General features: G+C 46.2%; 1 protein-coding gene across 1 annotated transcript; it reads right to left on the bottom strand.

Annotated features, from left to right (window-relative positions):
- Window positions 1-1,635: 1,635 nt before the first annotated feature.
- Window positions 1,636-17,076, bottom strand: LACTBL1 (lactamase beta like 1). Its single transcript, XM_078863398.1, is given in 11 exon segments — window positions 1,636-1,779; window positions 2,050-2,210; window positions 4,676-4,789; window positions 5,171-5,240; window positions 6,944-7,138; window positions 7,141-7,273; window positions 9,086-9,206; window positions 11,550-11,663; window positions 14,099-14,165; window positions 15,165-15,274; window positions 17,064-17,076. Coding segments are annotated over 11 exon segments (1,242 nt in total).
- Between the last annotated feature and the right edge of the window lie 596 nt (window positions 17,077-17,672).

Raw genomic sequence — 17,672 nt, 5'->3', positions numbered from 1 at the left:
TTAAATATACTTTTTAATAAAGGTTTTCTCCTACAACATCAGAGTGCAGCGCCACATTAAATACGCACTACAATGACAATAGTTTAAAGCGATTTAAAGCATGTTTTATTTTGGGGGGGGGGGGGCTGAGCTTTGTGACGTCATATTTGAGGGGGGTCTGATTTTTGTGACGCCGTGTGACGAAGAGGGGGGGGGGTCAAAAAATCGTTCAAAATAGCGTGACGTCATTTATGGACGGCCCCTTACTTAAGAATCTTCATGTCAAAAAACCAATGCTCATCCTTCGACAATCATACACACACGGCGCAAAAATGCATCTTCGTCAATCCACTGCTGGATGAGGGATTCTCAACGCCATGGGGGTTGTTCGACTACAAGTTACCACGTGGGTCAGTGAAGGCTGGGAGCCCGTACATGGAATAGAACCACAGAACAGCAGTGGATGTGCTGCCCTCTGCGGGTCACCGTGTAGGCCCGCAGCCGTGGGGTCACGTGGGGTCACGGCGGTCATCCGCTCAACACTCGTGCTGGGGGGGGGGTGTACAATACTTTTTGTAAAAAATCTTCTCATGGGTTCGTGTTTTAGGGAAGCCTTCGTGTAGTTTGGCAGCTGTCACTGAAATGTCAGCAATGAAGACGTTGACAATGTATGTACTGTATTTTGAACGTCTTTTGCACCACTCGTAGCGAACCGTGCTAGTCGGAGGCGCGGCAAGATAATAGAGTCGTTAGGGGGAAATGTTAACAACCAAATTACGACGTTAAAATCTCAATTTCGTTGTTTTCCAGCACTAGTACTCATGCATGAAGGAAGTGTAAATTTACAGATAAGAACACGTATTTATTTTTTCTAGATTTGAAGCTTTCGTGACTGCAAGGATTCATACTCTTTGGTTTTATTCGGTAAAGTCACGTAGATAAAAAGCGGTTGTGCTTTCGCTACGTTGTCCCCACCTGAAGAAGGACGCTTGTGTTGCGCCCGAAACGTCGTGATTTAATTTAGTTGTTTTCACTTATTTTATTTTTTACCTACGTGACTTTAACGAAAAAAAACAAAGAGTATTTTGCTATCATGAGTTTTCTGTTAATCAGCATGATGCAAAAATGGGTTGATTAAATGCAATGTATTTGGATATGTTTAGTAGCTGGCACAGTTTTCAGAATGGAGTCGTTTCTCTTTAAGAGCAACTCCGATGGTCGTGTGCCGCGATTTGCGCGTTGTTTTCATGGTCGAGTCTTGATTGGATGGAGTCGGTGACGTGTTGCATATTTCAATCGAAAACGAACATTGCTGCTTCCTCAATGCAATCATTTGATACATAGATATTGTTGTATCCACGGTGCCAATGGGACATACAATTTAGAATGGGGAAAAAAACTTAACTTTCATAAGAAAGGGGTATGTGAAACTGACTTAATTACTACTGGAGGCCACAACATCTGCAACGTGTACTTCCATGAACAAAATGTCCATTTTATAGTGACCAAACAGACTTTAAACTTTTATCTCAGTATGTATGTTGAACTTTTTTCACACCGTACGTAGCCAACCGTGCTAATCTGAGGTGCTAATCATGGCTCTGTAATTACAACCAGATATTTAGCAAAGTTACATTGCCATGATCAGTACATAGGCTAGCTCTTTAGACGCCTGACATTGTAAATGTTAAGTCCCGGAATGTCAAATCCTGGACAGAGTGCACCTGAGTCTGGGTGATGGAAGTTCACAATCTGTTGGTCCTGTTGCTCCAGTGGGATCGGGTGGCCCTGGCTCAAGTGCTGCTCCACAGAGCAGGGAAATGGGCCCAAAAACTCGGCCCGGAAAACGTGTAGGCCAAGGTAGCTCAGGTGAAAAGTGCGGAATTTTTCCGGAAGCTTCACTTCAATGCTAGGACCAAACAATCGCAAAAACAATGTTTTTGGGGTCTTTTGGCTGCCGCTCTGACTGTAGCAGGCTCTCCGGGTTATCTGCTGTTGGCAGTTCACCGGTATTTTGCTTCTGCTGTCCCTGACTTCCCTTATCCCCTTGTCTTCGCTTCAGAAACTTACTCGGCGTTTCTTCAAGCGGTGTTGTCGCGTCTGCGTCTGCTCCTTGAAACTCCGGCGGCCGTTTACCATCATGTCCTGCTCCAGTGCCGTGGTGATGTGGTAGAAGGTCACGTTTGAGTAGGCGTAGTAGCCGAGGTAGCGCAGGAGCCGGACAGGCAGTCCTGGGGACCTCACGCAGCACGTGGTCGAAGGTCGGCAGCAGCTGGGCATACACAGCCGCTGTGAGGTCTGCCTGAGAGGGTCAGACATCCCCGACCACGCAAGATGACCAATAACGCGCGGGTTGAACAACAACAAGGTTGCGCAATAATGAGGAACATTGACTCAAAGCCGCCCGTATTTTGTTAATGCACAAAAGGTTATTTGTGTCTTTGATTATTATTTGTGTCATTGATTACGATATCGTTATCATTGATCATTTGATCCGTTATTTTCCACACCAATTGTTATTAAAGAGGCCATATTACAATTAATTTTTAAGAATATGCTCAGCATTTTCTCTGGTAACCGCCCGTCATTGTGTATTCTATACACATCTTAATTCTTAATAAGAAATAATGTTTAACAACTATTAATCGAGGCACCAACATTAACAGTTGCAGTTGGAGAAAATGAGGGCCGATAGGTGCAAGCGAATGAACACTCCCATTAGCTACGCAATTCCGAACATAAACAAGCCAATGCCCAACCCCACAAGAAGCAGGGGAAATTCATAATCACGACAAAATATATACATAACACACATAGAATATATACATAACACACACACAGAATACATTATATTGTTGGCCTGTCTTTCGTCATTGTTTTGTTAAATAATTGAAACGTTCTGCGGTTCCATTCCTGAACTCTACCCCTGGGATTCGCCCTTCCACCGAGTACATCAAACATCAATTGCGGTCGATCATCGGTTATCCATATGGCGTGCAGCGTTTCAATAAGGGCAATTTGTTTGTGTTTCTCCCTTGTGATGGGACTTTGTAGGATGAACGCTGAGATTTATATGGGCACGGGGTGACCAATAAGGTCTGAATTGGTCTGTAATAAGGTAGGCACTGGGCTGATCCATGCAGGAATTTTCCTCCAAGACAAAGAATGTGATAACGAAATGGCGTTGTACAGTAAGAGGCACCGCTGTAAGAGGTTTGCCTGTACTGTACTTTATATGTGGTCAGTTATTTGGCCTCCTTTTAAAACTGATGGCTGAAGGCAGGAAACCTCCCTGCAAGTTAAGCACAGCGTGATGCAGATGATGCGGATGATGTCACCAAGCCCCGCCCATCACCACCCATCCAGCGGCACACGTGGGCACAGCAGTGAGACTTGTTTACCCCATCTGTGTTTCTGTGTTATCTGACGAGTCAAGTAATCGAACCCAATAATTGGTAGAGTCATCAATCACTTGAATAGCCAGAGAGCCCAGCTCTGATTCATTTTTGTAAAGACGATCTGAAAATGAAGGGTGTAAGGTGGCCATAACCCTAGCGCTGCGGCATCATCGCGTTACAGCTTGGGAGCTGAAGAGGTCTGGCCTGGGTCCCACTTGGATTAGTTCCTACCAAGGGCAGTTTTATGGTGTTATGGATATTCGATGAGTCAGATCAGGGGCTGCCATGCAAAATTCTGCTTGTGTCACAAGCTGGCCCCAGTGCAATCCAACTGCATGTTATTGCAGTGGAAGTCTGAATAGAGTATTTACATTGTCGATCAATCAATCAAGTCATAAATCAATCTTTATTTTAGGTGACAATATCTCCCTTAATAAAGTAGTGCATCAGTGCACATTACAACAGAACGGGCACAGCACACGGAGCACGGAAAGCAGAAACCTGTCACGACCTCAGCGGCTAAAACTGGTGATTTGAACCTCCTTGCCAAGTAGAGAATGTGAATGCTTTATCCTAGCACTCCTGGGTACAATTCAAACACACAAAATAACTCGTTGGTTGATGGCCATCCACATGACCGCGTTACGAATGAACGACTATATGGCTCTTTTTCAGAAGTGGCCTGCCTATCACAAATTATAGCTCAACGAAGTGGCTTATGACATGGACATTTATAGCAGCTAAATACAATAAAAACACATGTTGATTCAGAATGTGGAGGGAAAAACCGGAGGACCCACAGAAAAATCCACGTAACCATGGAGAGAGAGACATGCAAACTCCAAATATCAAATATACAGACGTCAGGTCGGGATCGAACCCACGACCTTCTGTATACCAGGTGAGGTAGTTCATATCTCGCGACCGTGGCACCCCTCAGTGAAGAGGGTTTCTGATCATCACATCCTAAAATAGTATGACAACACATCAACGTGCCTCTATGCTCCATTGAGCAATGGGTAGTGCGAATTTCTGTTCGTAGCCCTGTCGTGTAAATTCTACATTTCTTTACGACATAGACGATGCTCTTCATATGACAGCCACTGTTGACTTGTAACAGTGGTCGAGCCCCACACTGAGGTTCTAAATCGGCAAAGTAATAACGAGTTCAGTGGTGCGTCACAGGGACACCCCGCTGAAGTGCTTCGTGAGAATAATAAAAGCAAATGGCAACTCTGTGCTATTACAGCTTCGACGTGATTCCGACCCTCAACACAGTCCCTGCTGCCGCCTCTCGCCTGCGATCAGCAACACGAATACCAGCTCCAGTTGCGGCACGATTGCGAAGGTGGCAGCATAGCCATCGATACCGCCGTCCTTCCTGAGGATCGTGTATCCCAGCTGGCGCCCAAGGGGCCGTCCATAAATGACGTCACGCACCTGGGGGGGGTCAGACATTTGTGACGATGTGTGACGAGGGGGGGAGGGAGTTTGAGATATGTGACGTCAGATCAAAATGCACAACTTAAAATAAATATAGACAACACGTTCTACTTAATTAAATAGACTTTTTAATAAATGTTTTCTCCTACAACATCAGAGTGCAGCGCCACATTAAACACGCACTGCAATGGCAATAGTTCAAAGCGATTTGAAGCATGTTTTATTTTGGGGGATGGTGGCAGAGCTTTCTGAGGGGCGGTCTGACTTTTTGTGACGCCGTGTGACGATGGGGGGGGGGGGGGTCAAAAATCGTCCAAAATCGCGTGACGTCATTTATGGACGGCCCCCAATCTCCCAGGGAAGGCCAGCCTTCGCCGCAAAGTAGTCCACTTGGCACGCCTGAACTGGGGTCAACAACATCTGCCGAAACAGCAGAGTCTGTCTGGGAATTAAAACAAAGATTTCAATAATTCTACGTTTTCCTTCACAGTTATTGCACACTTAAAACGTAGAGGTCATAAATACACGTTTGCTGCAGCAATTGCCTCCTTCTGTGGGCTTTCCTTGAAATCAGTGTACGCATGTGTGGCTCGTGTTAGTGGCAGATCACATTAAAGCTCAGGAATTCAAGACCTGCCAGCTCAATAATCTGATATCTGCATGAAATTTGCCACTGTGAGTGCTGTATTACACGGGTCACTGAAGACTCAAGCCACCATGCGCCGAGACTGCTCTATCCGTAGTGTTCGTCACCCAAGATGTTCTCTGTTTTTTGCCGCTTGATGTATAGGGAACAGCACCAGCGTTGATTGTTTTTCACTTTGACGGACAGTGCGAGCCTTGGTGTACGTGAACAACTGTAAGGTCACGTAGGTAAAAAATAAAATAAATGAAAAACAACTAAATTAAATCACGACGTTTCGGAGGCAACGCAAGCTTCCGTCTTCAGGTGAAACCTTTACAGTGAATTTGGCTGTAACGGTTCCACCTGAAGACGGAAGCTTGTGTTGCCTCCGAAACGTCGTGATTTAATTTAGTTTTTCATTTATTTTTTTCATTTATTTTATTTTTTACCTACGTGACTTTACCGAAAAAACCAAAGAGTATGAATCCTTGCAGTCACGAAAGCTTAAAATCTAGAACTGTGTGTTAATCTTACTGATATACAGAGTCGGCATACAAGTCAGGACGCATAGGATTATTTCAATTATTTTAACACTGGCATTAAACCATTGTAATTGTTTATTTGTGTTAAGCTTAGATTTGATCTATTATCATTATTAATAGATATTTTTCTTCTTCCTGTGGGGTCACCTAAAGTCCACCATTTAAAAAAGTCGGCCAAGAACCGCGAATGAATTGAGACAAAACACTATTGATGAATGTTGAAAGATTACAGCTGTAATCTTTAAAAAAAAAAGTCCTACATAGATTTCAAATGTATGCATGCATTTATGTTCATATAAGTCAGTTTGAACTTTTGTTTAAAAAATACGCTACGTTATTTGTTAAAATAAATATAATAACCCTACATGTATTTACTTTTGGACTGCCCTGTACATAATACAAAAATAATAAACATGTGTATGTGTATAAATAATAAACATGTGTATGTGTATAAATAATAAACATGTGTATGTATTAAAGTTAAGCTCTGTGATATCAGGAAAATCGTGAGGATAACTTCCTGATCCTTCAGAAGCAGAGTCAGCCACACACTCGCCCCTCCCGACGCGTTAGTGCCCACTAGCTCTCCATCATCCCTGCCGCCTCGGTCGCTGGGAGAGAGAGGCATGGCTATTTATATACTCCAAGTGGCTTATGCGGGGTACAGGGACCCAGCGACAGTGAATCAACCGCATGACACGTGCAGTTTGAACAAACCGGTTGTGAGAAAGGCCAAGGAGTGAAATCCGATCAGCAAAAACACGATCGTGACTGAAGCACTTCCTTCAGCGTCTCCACAATGGTGACCTGCCTCTGCCGCGCTTGTCCGAACTTGCCACAAAGGTGCGGTTACATTCCCTCTTTTTATGTCGGCGGACACATTTTCTTTTTTTGGTGCAACGGGAAATTTGGCTTAAAAAAACTAAAACCCCGACGATGGCACCAACTATGCCAACCTTGACGGTGTCCCTCATGAGGACCGGGTTTTGGGACGTGCCCAGCAACGGGGTGCTGAGCTTGGCCAAGTCGGCGACGCTCGAGAGCATCTGTCCGGCGGGACGGTACCAGCCCAGGCTGCAGAGCGGAGGGACCCTCCCGTCCGCGTAGCGCCCCTCCGCTCAGGCCACTCGCCCGCGTCCACGTGGGCGTGCGGGGAGAAGTTGGCGTCTCTCATCCACATCGGTCGCAGCACATTCTGCTCCGGCCACGCCTCGTACTTGCTTCCCGCAACCCGCTCAGCGAGCACGCGCGCCAGCAGGGATGTGGCCGCGATGCTGGAGTGGCAGCTGGAAGAGGCACAGAGGCGCGCTGGTGATGGTCATTCCGGGGCCGACCGCGGGTTAACATCTGATCGTTTGTTGGTTGGGTTGCCAGAGCCCAGCAGGTGGATGAGCAACTGCAGCAGACTAGCCCGCAGCTCAGACGGAACCCCCCACAGCTACTGTTCCTCATAAACATGCAGTCATTTTAACGGGATGTAATGAATGCACGACTGCTATTCTGCATTTCCACATGGACATTACTGTATAATCCAGCCTCGAGTGCAGATATAATATGCCTTGCAAATGCCTGACCACTGCTGGGAAAGTGCAAATATTAGCAGATAACACTCATTGCATAATGTTCCAGCATTTCTATAGATAAAAAAGCTTTCATGCAATACCGGATAAAAGTCTCAGAGAGATTGTACTCCTGAAGGGGAAATTAATTGCAACATGTTGCAATAAAAAAAGTGTTCCATGTTCAACGATATTTACGGATCGTTTGGATAACAAGAAAATTATGTGCAGCTGTCTTAACCGATCTGTCATTAGCATTTGATGAGGTTGTCAAGATTATCGCAATTTCTACATTATCAGCTTGTGGCTACAGCAGTAAAGCAGTGGGCTGGTTCTCAAAATACCCAGGGGGAAGAAAGCAATTGACTAAACCTGGCAGAAATTCTTCACATTTCTCATCACTATCTATCTAAGGCTGTTGCCTGAGGCTAAAAATAAATAAATTATCATATGTATTTTTGTTGTAAAAGCTCGCCCCCACTGAATAGGGCATCGCAATACTTCACAGTAGAAATTAAACGGACGTAGTCCTACCTACAAAATCAAGACACACGTAAAACAATATATGAAAATGAGAGGACAATGCTCAAGGAAAAGCTCAAAATAAAAAAAATAGTCTTGCAGAGTTTCTTGAACTGTTCGGGGCTCGGAGACAATCTGAGTTCCCACATCTTCGGCACCATCTCGAGAAGGCCCCACTACTACCGCCAGTGTAGAATCACAAATTGTAGGTTGTGCTAACAGGGCGTGGCCTGAGGAGCGCAGGGTATGGGGGCCACACGGGACTACAGGTAAATATATAGTGTTAAGGGACCGTCCATAAATGACGTCACGCGATTTTGGACGATTTTTGACCCGCCCCCCCCTTCGTCTCTCCTCCCCCCCCCCCCAAAAAAATATAAACCATGCTTCAAATCGCTTTCATATATTGATATTATAGTGCGTATTTAATGTGGCGCTGTACTCTGATGTTGTAGGAGAAAAAAATTATTAAAAAGTCTATTTAATTAAGTAGAATGTGTTGTCTATATTTATTTAAAGTTGCGCATTTTGATGTGACGTCACATTTCTAACCCCCCCTCCCTCGTCACACATCGTCATCGTCATAAATGTCTGACCCCCCCTAGGTGCGTGACGTCATTTATTAACGGCCCCTAAGTAATCCAGCTACAAATTCAAAATAACTCCTCACATTCGTCATTCACACTGCATCATCATAACGTGGTACTCTGAACAATAATAAATGTACAGCTGTGGCTGTTTCCCCACTCAATGCCCTAGTATTGCTGTACTCTAACACCGGCACTTTGCTATGTTGAAGCAGTGTCAATGTAGATTTCGGTAGTTCTGTAGATGCGTGCTTATACACTGCTGCCAAAGCACAGTCCCTTGAAGTGTTTAACAGTGTTAACATTGAGTCAGAGTTCACGCAAAGTTGTGTCTACGATCAATGTCACAGCCTCGGGTTTCGTTGATCGTTGTTTTTGTTGTCACCAAAAGACGATGTCTTCCATGTGATGGCGTCATCGTATCGCGTGCCGGGGAGCGACCACGAGCACGTGCTCCTTGAGCAGCGCCTCCCACGTGATGCCCGTCCACAGCAGGTCCCGTGCCACGCAGGTCCCGTGCCAGGCCACCGCCACACGGCCACGCGAGTCATCTCACCTCGCACGCATCCTATCAACATCGTTACAGCTACATCGTCACCCCCCACCGCTGTCCTGGCTGCTGCTGCAGAATGCTCGACTTTACAATCGGCAAAGTTTGGGAGTTCGAATTGCCAGTTGGGGGTTGAATCATCACCACAATCACCCCAAAAAAAACACAAAGACAAAGATATTCCGTATAGCCTTAACAGGCTGTTGGGGAAAGTGCTGTTAGCGAGCACCTATGAAGGCCGGCACAGCACACGCAAGGGTCGGTGGCCAGCACCACGTCCGGTTACCTTTGTATCCCCAGTGGTTATGTTTATACATCACACCAGGTACTCATTTGAGGCTGAGTCGACCTAGGCGAAGCTCAGGACCAGTTCAGATATTTGTCACTGGTATTAGCCTGTGATAGGGAATCGAGCACGGGTCGTCGTGTTCGTAGCGCAGCGCGCGAACTGTTGCACGACCAGGCCCCTCCTTCACACGCGCCCTTTCTACATCGTTACAGATACCGTAACATCGTCCGCCGGCTGGTGCTGCAGAATGCTCGACTCACGATCTGAACAGGTTGCGAATCATCAACAAGAACAGCCGCAATTCGCCACTAAGCGGCGGTGACGTCACAGCGGCGCTTGTGCCAGGCCAGGTGCACTCCAAGGCCACGTGAAGTGTCGAAGGCTCACTTGCAGAAGGTCACGGAACACATCGAGGTGCCAAGGGTAGACTGAGATGACTGGCAGATGCACCACCTGTACCCACTACTGTGCTAACTTGCTGTATTTTACCCGCTCGGCACTCCACTCATCGTTTTGAGCATCGCTCCTCTGCTCTCCGCTGTTGTTGGAGTGCAAATGCCTCCAACAGTCCAGTAGCGCCCTTCACGAACCTCCAAAGACAAAGATCCTCTGTATAGCCGTAAATCAGACTGTTCGGGCAAGTGCTGTTAACGAACATCTAAGAAGGCCGGCACAGCACACGCGAGGGTGGGTGGCCAGCAATGGCGATGTTTATACACCACACCAGGTACGCAATTGAGGCTGAGCCGACCTAGGAAAGGCCCAAAATCTGATTCAGATAATCGTCACTGTTATTGGTCGTGAATGGGAATCGAACTCATCTACCCTACCACTCAAGAGCCTTCCTGAGCATCACCGCCATCACCACCACTATTAATCACCACCACCATCATCACCGTTATCATAATCCCTCCAGGATGGATACATTGGCTCTACACAAGACTGGCCAGCACCATAGGAATATGGAAATGGCACGATTGTTCCAAGACCAATAACTTGTATCCCACTGGAATTTTTGCACAAAGCGTTGGTGTACGGCGCTTTTTCTGGAATACTTTGCTGTTTTTTCCTGGATTTGTCTGTTTGCACATAGTTACTTTAAGATGTTTTCTTGTTCATGTTTTTTTGTTGCGGTTGCACCCGATTCAAGAGCCGAATGGCTCACAGGGCTATACCAAATAAATGCAACTGAAAACTGAAATAACTGAAATGAGCGACGCTCCACGCTCGTTTATTCTGGAAGACTTTTGGCTTCATGCTGCAAATCAACGACACCAGAATCACGGCAATGTTGGAGTACCCACACGTTACCCCACCGCACGCGACCTGCCCATCGACTGTGGTTGGTTTACGCTACTGGGTGGACAGAGGAGGTGGTGGGGGGGTATTTATTAAATCTGCACTATTGTAAACACGCAGCGTTGAGCCAACGTCAACGAACGTCGGCCCAACGTTGCGTGTTTCATGGGCAGCTACCTCTGAAAAAGCCCAGTGCGTGATAACCAGTGGTGTCGTGGCTACATTATCAGCTCAGGGGGTGCAGCAATTGGCCAGGTGGAGCCCCAATATTTGATTTGTCTCACGCAGTCGCACCGAGGCTGTTACAGTATATACCGCCGCTGCTCTTGCCTAATCACATCGCTGGAGGGACGCTCGGTCTTCGAAAAATGCAGCCACGACAGCGCCGAAGTCGTGGCTCTTTGAAATGAATATCCCAGACACGGAGTTCTATGTGAAAGCGTTTCATGGAAATAAACTGAAACCGCGTATTAAATAAGTTTGTTGTTGCTCTTTGTCACTCTTGTTGAAAACAAATCTCATAGTGGTTGTTAAGGAGGGGGACCCCAACTCGTAGCTTTGGCCACCAGGGGAGGGTGGGGGGGCAAGACACCCCCTGCCCACCCCCCCCATGCTCGTTCCGCCACCGGTTGATAACCGTTAACACGGCGGCAGCCGCACCTCCCCGCCACGCACACGCCGGTGGACAAATGCGAGCTCAGTCGACCGTGGGGGTGCACGCCGGGACGTGGAGGCGCCCCCCACCCACCCGCGTACCCGAGGTGTGGCTGGCCAGACGGCGCAGGGTGACGTCGTCCCGCGACGCCAGGCGGCGCTCCTCCCACAGGCGCGCCAGCAGCAGCGCGGGGAGGAGCTGCGGGTGCCGCAGATCTTTGCAAGACGGTGCGAGGGGAGCGGCCGAGGGGGTTTAAAACAAGGCCGTAGCCATGGAGTCAACATTGGGGGGGACCAAATCTTCTAGGGGGTCTGGGGGTCCCCCCCGAGAAAAAAATCTAAATTCGAAAATTAATTTCTTGCCTAAAATATTAAAAAAGTCACTAACACATAGGATGGACTTTTTATTTATTTTTTACAATAATGTATAATAGTGTATTGTAATACATGCTCTATTTTTTTCCTTTTTACCTTTTCTTGTTTCATTGTTTTTAATGGCAGAGATTTGGGATTAATAAATTACAAGCATAACCACTATCATATAACCAGAAATATATTTTATAGCAATATATTGGGGGGGGGACATTTTGAACATATTTGAATATTGGGGGGGGTGTGTCTCTTTGGGGATGTGTCCCCCCCAATATATATTATAATTACGGCCTTGGTTTAAAGGTAAAGGCGCAGGACTGCAAGTTCTCGCTTGCGCCGCTGCCGGCGGAAGGGACCTCCATTAAAGAAAGCTCTTGAGAGCAGGCCCATTTAGAGGTGGTTTTGGCCAAGTCTTGCACGCCGGCCAGACGTCTTGGAAGAGGTGGAAGTCCTCCCACTTTTACACCACCACAATGCGACCTGCCGATCGACTCACTGTGATTGAACCCATTCACATTGCTGGGTGGATAGAGGCACTGTTTCTTCAACGACCCGGCAACTTGTGGATTACAAGTCCAACCTACTGATCATTGCACCGCGGGAGCATCCCTGACCAAGGAGCCCTTTGAAAAGGTACAAAATAAAGAGCATTTTCACGGCAGTTCTTGATTTGTCCACTACTGATGGAAAACCTGACACCAGTGCCGCACACAAAGCCATGCTGCCTGCGGGTAGCAGAACAACCTCGATCGTAGCAAGACCCCAAGCGTGACAATACGCTCGCAAATATAATAAATTACAAACACGAAACGTACTCCCACATTCTAATGTTAATTATTGACAACATTTCGTGCAAATAAAAAAACGCCTTGATGCAATATTACTAAACGAAACTATTTATATTCCACCAGGTAAGGCCCACTGAGCTAAATAGCTCTTTTTCAGAAGCGACCTGGCCACAAATGATAGCCAAACGAAGTGACGTATCATGTGGAAATGTATAGTAGCCAAATACTCTAAACACATGTTTCTAAACGTGGAGAGAAAAATTGGAGGACTCGGAGCAAAATCCACGCGATCACGAGGAAAACATTCAAACTCTGAATATACAGGCGTCAGGGTCGAGATCAAAGCCACAATCTCCGAGAAACCAAGCGAGGTAGTTCACATCTGGCCACCGTGGCGCCCATATTCACGTACGGAGGCACTCAAAGGTGACCTTCATGTCACAATCAAGCAGTGTGTGTTCATTTGTAGTTTTTCATGAAAATTTTCAAACTAATTTCCTCCGAAAATGTAGAAATACTGCCCAATATTCACCAAAAAACTCTAAATGATAACCGTCAGTTTGCACGAGTTTGGAATTCTCAAATTACACATTTATTGTCACCATACCAGGTGTAATCGAGCACTCGGTCATTTCGTGCATCACTCCCTGCTCGTCTCTTCGTGGTTTCAGTTTCATTCATTAAGTATAACCCTGTGAGCCATGTGGCTCTGGAATCGGTTGCAATCGCCACAACAAAACAAAACACAAACGAGAAACATCTTCAAGTGACTCCACGCAACAGAAAAATCCTGGAAAAAACAGCAACGTTTTCCAGAAGAAATACCGCATTTCAACGCTGTTTGCAAAAAATCCTAGTGGGATGCAGTGGCGGCTCCTGCAAAATCTCTCAGGGGGGGCAAATGTCTGGATGATTGATAAGGATAAGGTCCACCCATGCAATGGATAAATTAACAGCTTAAGCATGTAAAGGCAACTTCACTTCTTTAATATTAATGAAAAATAAAGTGACTCTTACAATACATCTTGTTTGTTTCTATACTCACTATTAATACAATCCACTCAAGTTTCTTTTATTAAAGATTCCACTAGGTGGCGACAAATTATATTGTTGGATGAAACGTGCTTACGTATGATGACGTAAGCACGTTAGTGCGAGCCCTCCCGGAAGCCATAGAGAATGCATTGCAGCGCCCCCAGTTCGAAAAAAAACATCTTTGAATGTAAGTCTATGGGGCCACTCGGGGCGATTCTCAGCCGGAGTGAAATCGCCCAAAAAGAGGCGGTACTCCACAGAACGTGACATGACGCTGATTGGACTATATCCAGAGGCACAGTAACGGCTAGCGTGACTCTGTGGTTGAATGACATTGGTGGTGCGTCGCCCAATCGCCCTAATGAAGAAACCGCCCCTGGTGGGATGGCTAGTCAAACAAGAACAACCATAAGACAATGGAGATTAAGGCTATGCCTCTTGCCCGGCGTATCGCACCTCGGGGGGACAAACACGCCATGGCCGTGACGGCGCAGTGTGGCGGGGCTTGTTCTTCTGTAAGAGTCTTACGGTCAGCAAACCATCACGAGACAGGTAACAGTCGTCATAAAGACATATACAAATTTATATTGATACACTGTTAAGAATCCAAACACAAAACGGGGAGCGCTCATGCCCTCAAAGGAATGTTTTTCTGTACATTATTCGTCTGACTTGCACAACCTTTTTTCAAATGTCAACGATCACAAATGGTTAAAAGAAAAGCCAGATTAATAACGTGTTTGTTGTACTTATTGGTGAGTGGACTAAAGCCATACCACTCACTCCACTTGAAAATCTCTAATTTCCTGATATGTTCACTTTGAATTCGAGCCCAGAAGTCAATGGAGCTGGCGCACGGCTCTAACACGGCCAACGTCAAACGGAGCAAAAACAACTGTAGACATCTTGATTTAAAGCTTTCGTGACTGCAGGAATCCATACTCTTTGGTTCTTTCGGTAAAGTCGCGTAGTTATAATGATGGACGCTTGTGTTGCGCCCGAAACGTCGTGATGTATTTTTTTATTTTATACCTACGTGACTTTACCAACATAATCAAACTCTAGATATGCCTTCTCTCTTCTTCTGACAGTCACGTGTGCAACGCCCGATACAGGGCCCACAGTCTTGGATCGCAATCTCGCCTTGTCTCTTGTTCCTTGTAAAGTGCCACCTTCGTCTGTCCTTGGGAACAAACCCACTTCAACGCGTTGTCCAGATGCTAATTTCTTTGCCTCTCTTCCAGCCTCTCGTTGTCACGCATGCCACTACTGTACATGTTTTCTGACACGAGTCCAATTCTCCCTGTGGTCCCGTGGATTTTTCTCCGGGTCCTCCGGGTTTTCCCTCCACATTTAGAATCAACATCACGCGTTTAGAGTATTTGGCTGCTGCTATAAATGTCCACGTGATAAGCCACTTCGTCGAGTTATCTTAAAAATAGCAATATAAAGCTCAGTGGGCCTTACCTGGTAAAATAAAAATGTGTAGTTTTAGTTTAAAAATAATAATTATATGACCCACCTTTAGCAGCGCTTCTTTGAGGGCAGGGACAGGGTGTGTCAGTGGGACTGGCTAAGGATACTTGGGGCACGTGGGCGTCTGAGGCAACACCTTGGGAGGAGGCTGGCTGTCTGCACAGAGCCAAACATCCACGCCACATTAGCACTTACCAGCGTTTGCGATAAACGGAGTAAAAGGCAATCGGTTGGGAGTGAGATGAGATCGGTTGCTTATCTTGGAGATAGATCGAACAAATATTTGTATTTTTGTTAAACAAAATCGAGTCAGGTTTGTAAGATATCTCAAAGTGACGGCATGGGCTTTTGAAGGCGAATTGAGAATGCCAAGTTAGAATTTGTAAGAATCCGATGAGAATGCCCAGGACCCAACTAACTCCTGGTAATCTATAAATAATTCTAAGAGCGATTGGAGAACATTCCCAGCGAGTCTGATTTGTTGCCTTGTTTTATTTAGTTTACATCGAGGAGGTCCGAGTAACTTGAGTGGGAAGGAGGCACGGAGCGATAAGTAACCCAAGTGACTTGCAAGACGGAGAGAGGACGCCACTGGATCGTTTTAAGGCCGGGAGTGATTTGAATTTCCCTCCGAAGTCTGGTTTCAGTGCCACCCCAGTGCCATGTACCACATTGTGGGGTCAGCGTTTACAAAGCATGTGTGTCAGCCATAAAACATGCTTTGTAAATGCACCTCCGATTAACACGGTTGGCTGCGTGCGGTGCGAAAGAAGTTAAACATCCATATATACAAACACCAATGTGTGTATTGCAGCGCTGTGTGCAGTATCACTAAAGCATATTTACCTCCTCGTTCTGTGCGCATGCAACATGTAAAACTAATTCTCAAAGAGAAGTTTAGGCTGAAAATAGGATTAACCGAATTTGCTAAGAAGCTTATTGGCTTTAATGCACGGACTCGTGGGGAGAGAGGTGTTTTGGGGATGGGCAGAGGCGGCTGGTGTCAGGACAGCGGCCCCCTGGTTCCACAAGCTGTCAATGTTGCCAACGCAAACTGTTCGTGGATGGACTTAATTAATTTGACCCAAAAAAATACATGAAGAGAGCTCGTGCTTGGGGGAGTTGTCACAAGCGCGTTTAAATTAGTTCATGCATGTTCAACAAAGAACAGTGGACGACCCATATTTTTGCAAGATGTTAGTTCACTATATTTTGCCAAGGTGCTAATTTCCATGTTACTTCGTTGCCGTACTTTATATTTTTATTTTGCTATTTTTGTAACCCAGGTTACTCTTACAGATTAAATTTGTTCTGGGCTCACGAGTTTTCACCACCCTGGTTACAAAACGGTTGCCACTGGCCAAATCGACCGGATGGACACACAATGAATAAACCGCTTAATATTAGAGAATTCCTGTAGGTACTGATTATCTTACAAATGTGAAATGGACATTTAATTAATAAATGCATGCCTAACAGGTGACGCAGATGTGCGATGTTTGTTTTCGTTTTAAAGCCCACTATTATTTTGTCAGAAGAAGAACCTATGATCATCCACATGTTAATCTACTGTCTGTGCAGGCTACGCAGAACGAGGGATTCTCTCACATGGAACACCAACCAAGACAAACCGAGAACACAATGTTGGCACCGTGGACCCACGACCGTTGTATGGACGTTGCTTAACCACTGCAATGCGCACAGCGCGAGCAATCACTTCAGCTCGCTCTGCGCCCCTTACCTGGGGGACACCTTCACAGCTGCGCCAATCTCCCACTCACACACGTGGCTGTTGCAAGTCGCAACTTCTCTTCTCTTTACTGGTGAAATAACATTCCCAGTTGGAAGCCACGAGGTTGATTCTGCTTTGTCATGTCCCGCAGATAAATTCGACGTAGCGCTTGTGCCGATAGTGCGGCGGCTGCTTTACGTAACTCCACGCCACCTGCTTTTGCCATAAGCAGATTTGTCTTGAACGCATTAGGGTGACGTTTCAACTTAAATGGATGTGCGTGGGAGTGCCTCGCCTCGCCTCCCTATGCGGACTCGTCATCCACCGTCCACTGTAAAATGTGTTGGGTACACTGAACGTCCGTGTCGCGTTCACTCGTCGCCCGATCCAATAAACATTGGGGACAACCAAAGTGGCCCTGACAAATGCGCGCTGCCTCTGTTCGGAGCTGCTTGTGCGGATGACGCATCTGACACTTCTGCTCACTCTTTATTCGTGCCAAATGTAAATAATTTACAGCCACTTCCGGGTGATTCCTGTTATCTGCAGGTGAGTGCAGGTGGTAAGATGTTCCACTCATCATTTCACGGCATGGATACTTGGAAGTATAAAGAATAAATGGGACAGATGAATTTCACCGGGGATTCCAAACAGGTGAAATTAGCAGGCGACGGCAGACAATCCTTTGAATGGGGAGGCAAGGTTTCATGCGGTGCATCTCAATCTCCAGTTCTTGTGGCCCACATGGTGCAGCGCGTTCCGTGATCAAGAATCATCAGGTGCACTCAGCGTCTAACGGTTTGAAATGCATGAGAATCGAAA

This window comes from Lampetra fluviatilis, chromosome 15 (assembly GCF_964198595.1).
Source record: "Lampetra fluviatilis chromosome 15, kcLamFluv1.1, whole genome shotgun sequence".
In the NCBI taxonomy this organism is placed as follows: domain Eukaryota; kingdom Metazoa; phylum Chordata; class Hyperoartia; order Petromyzontiformes; family Petromyzontidae; genus Lampetra; species Lampetra fluviatilis.
This window is presented reverse-complemented; position numbering and strand designations above follow the sequence as displayed.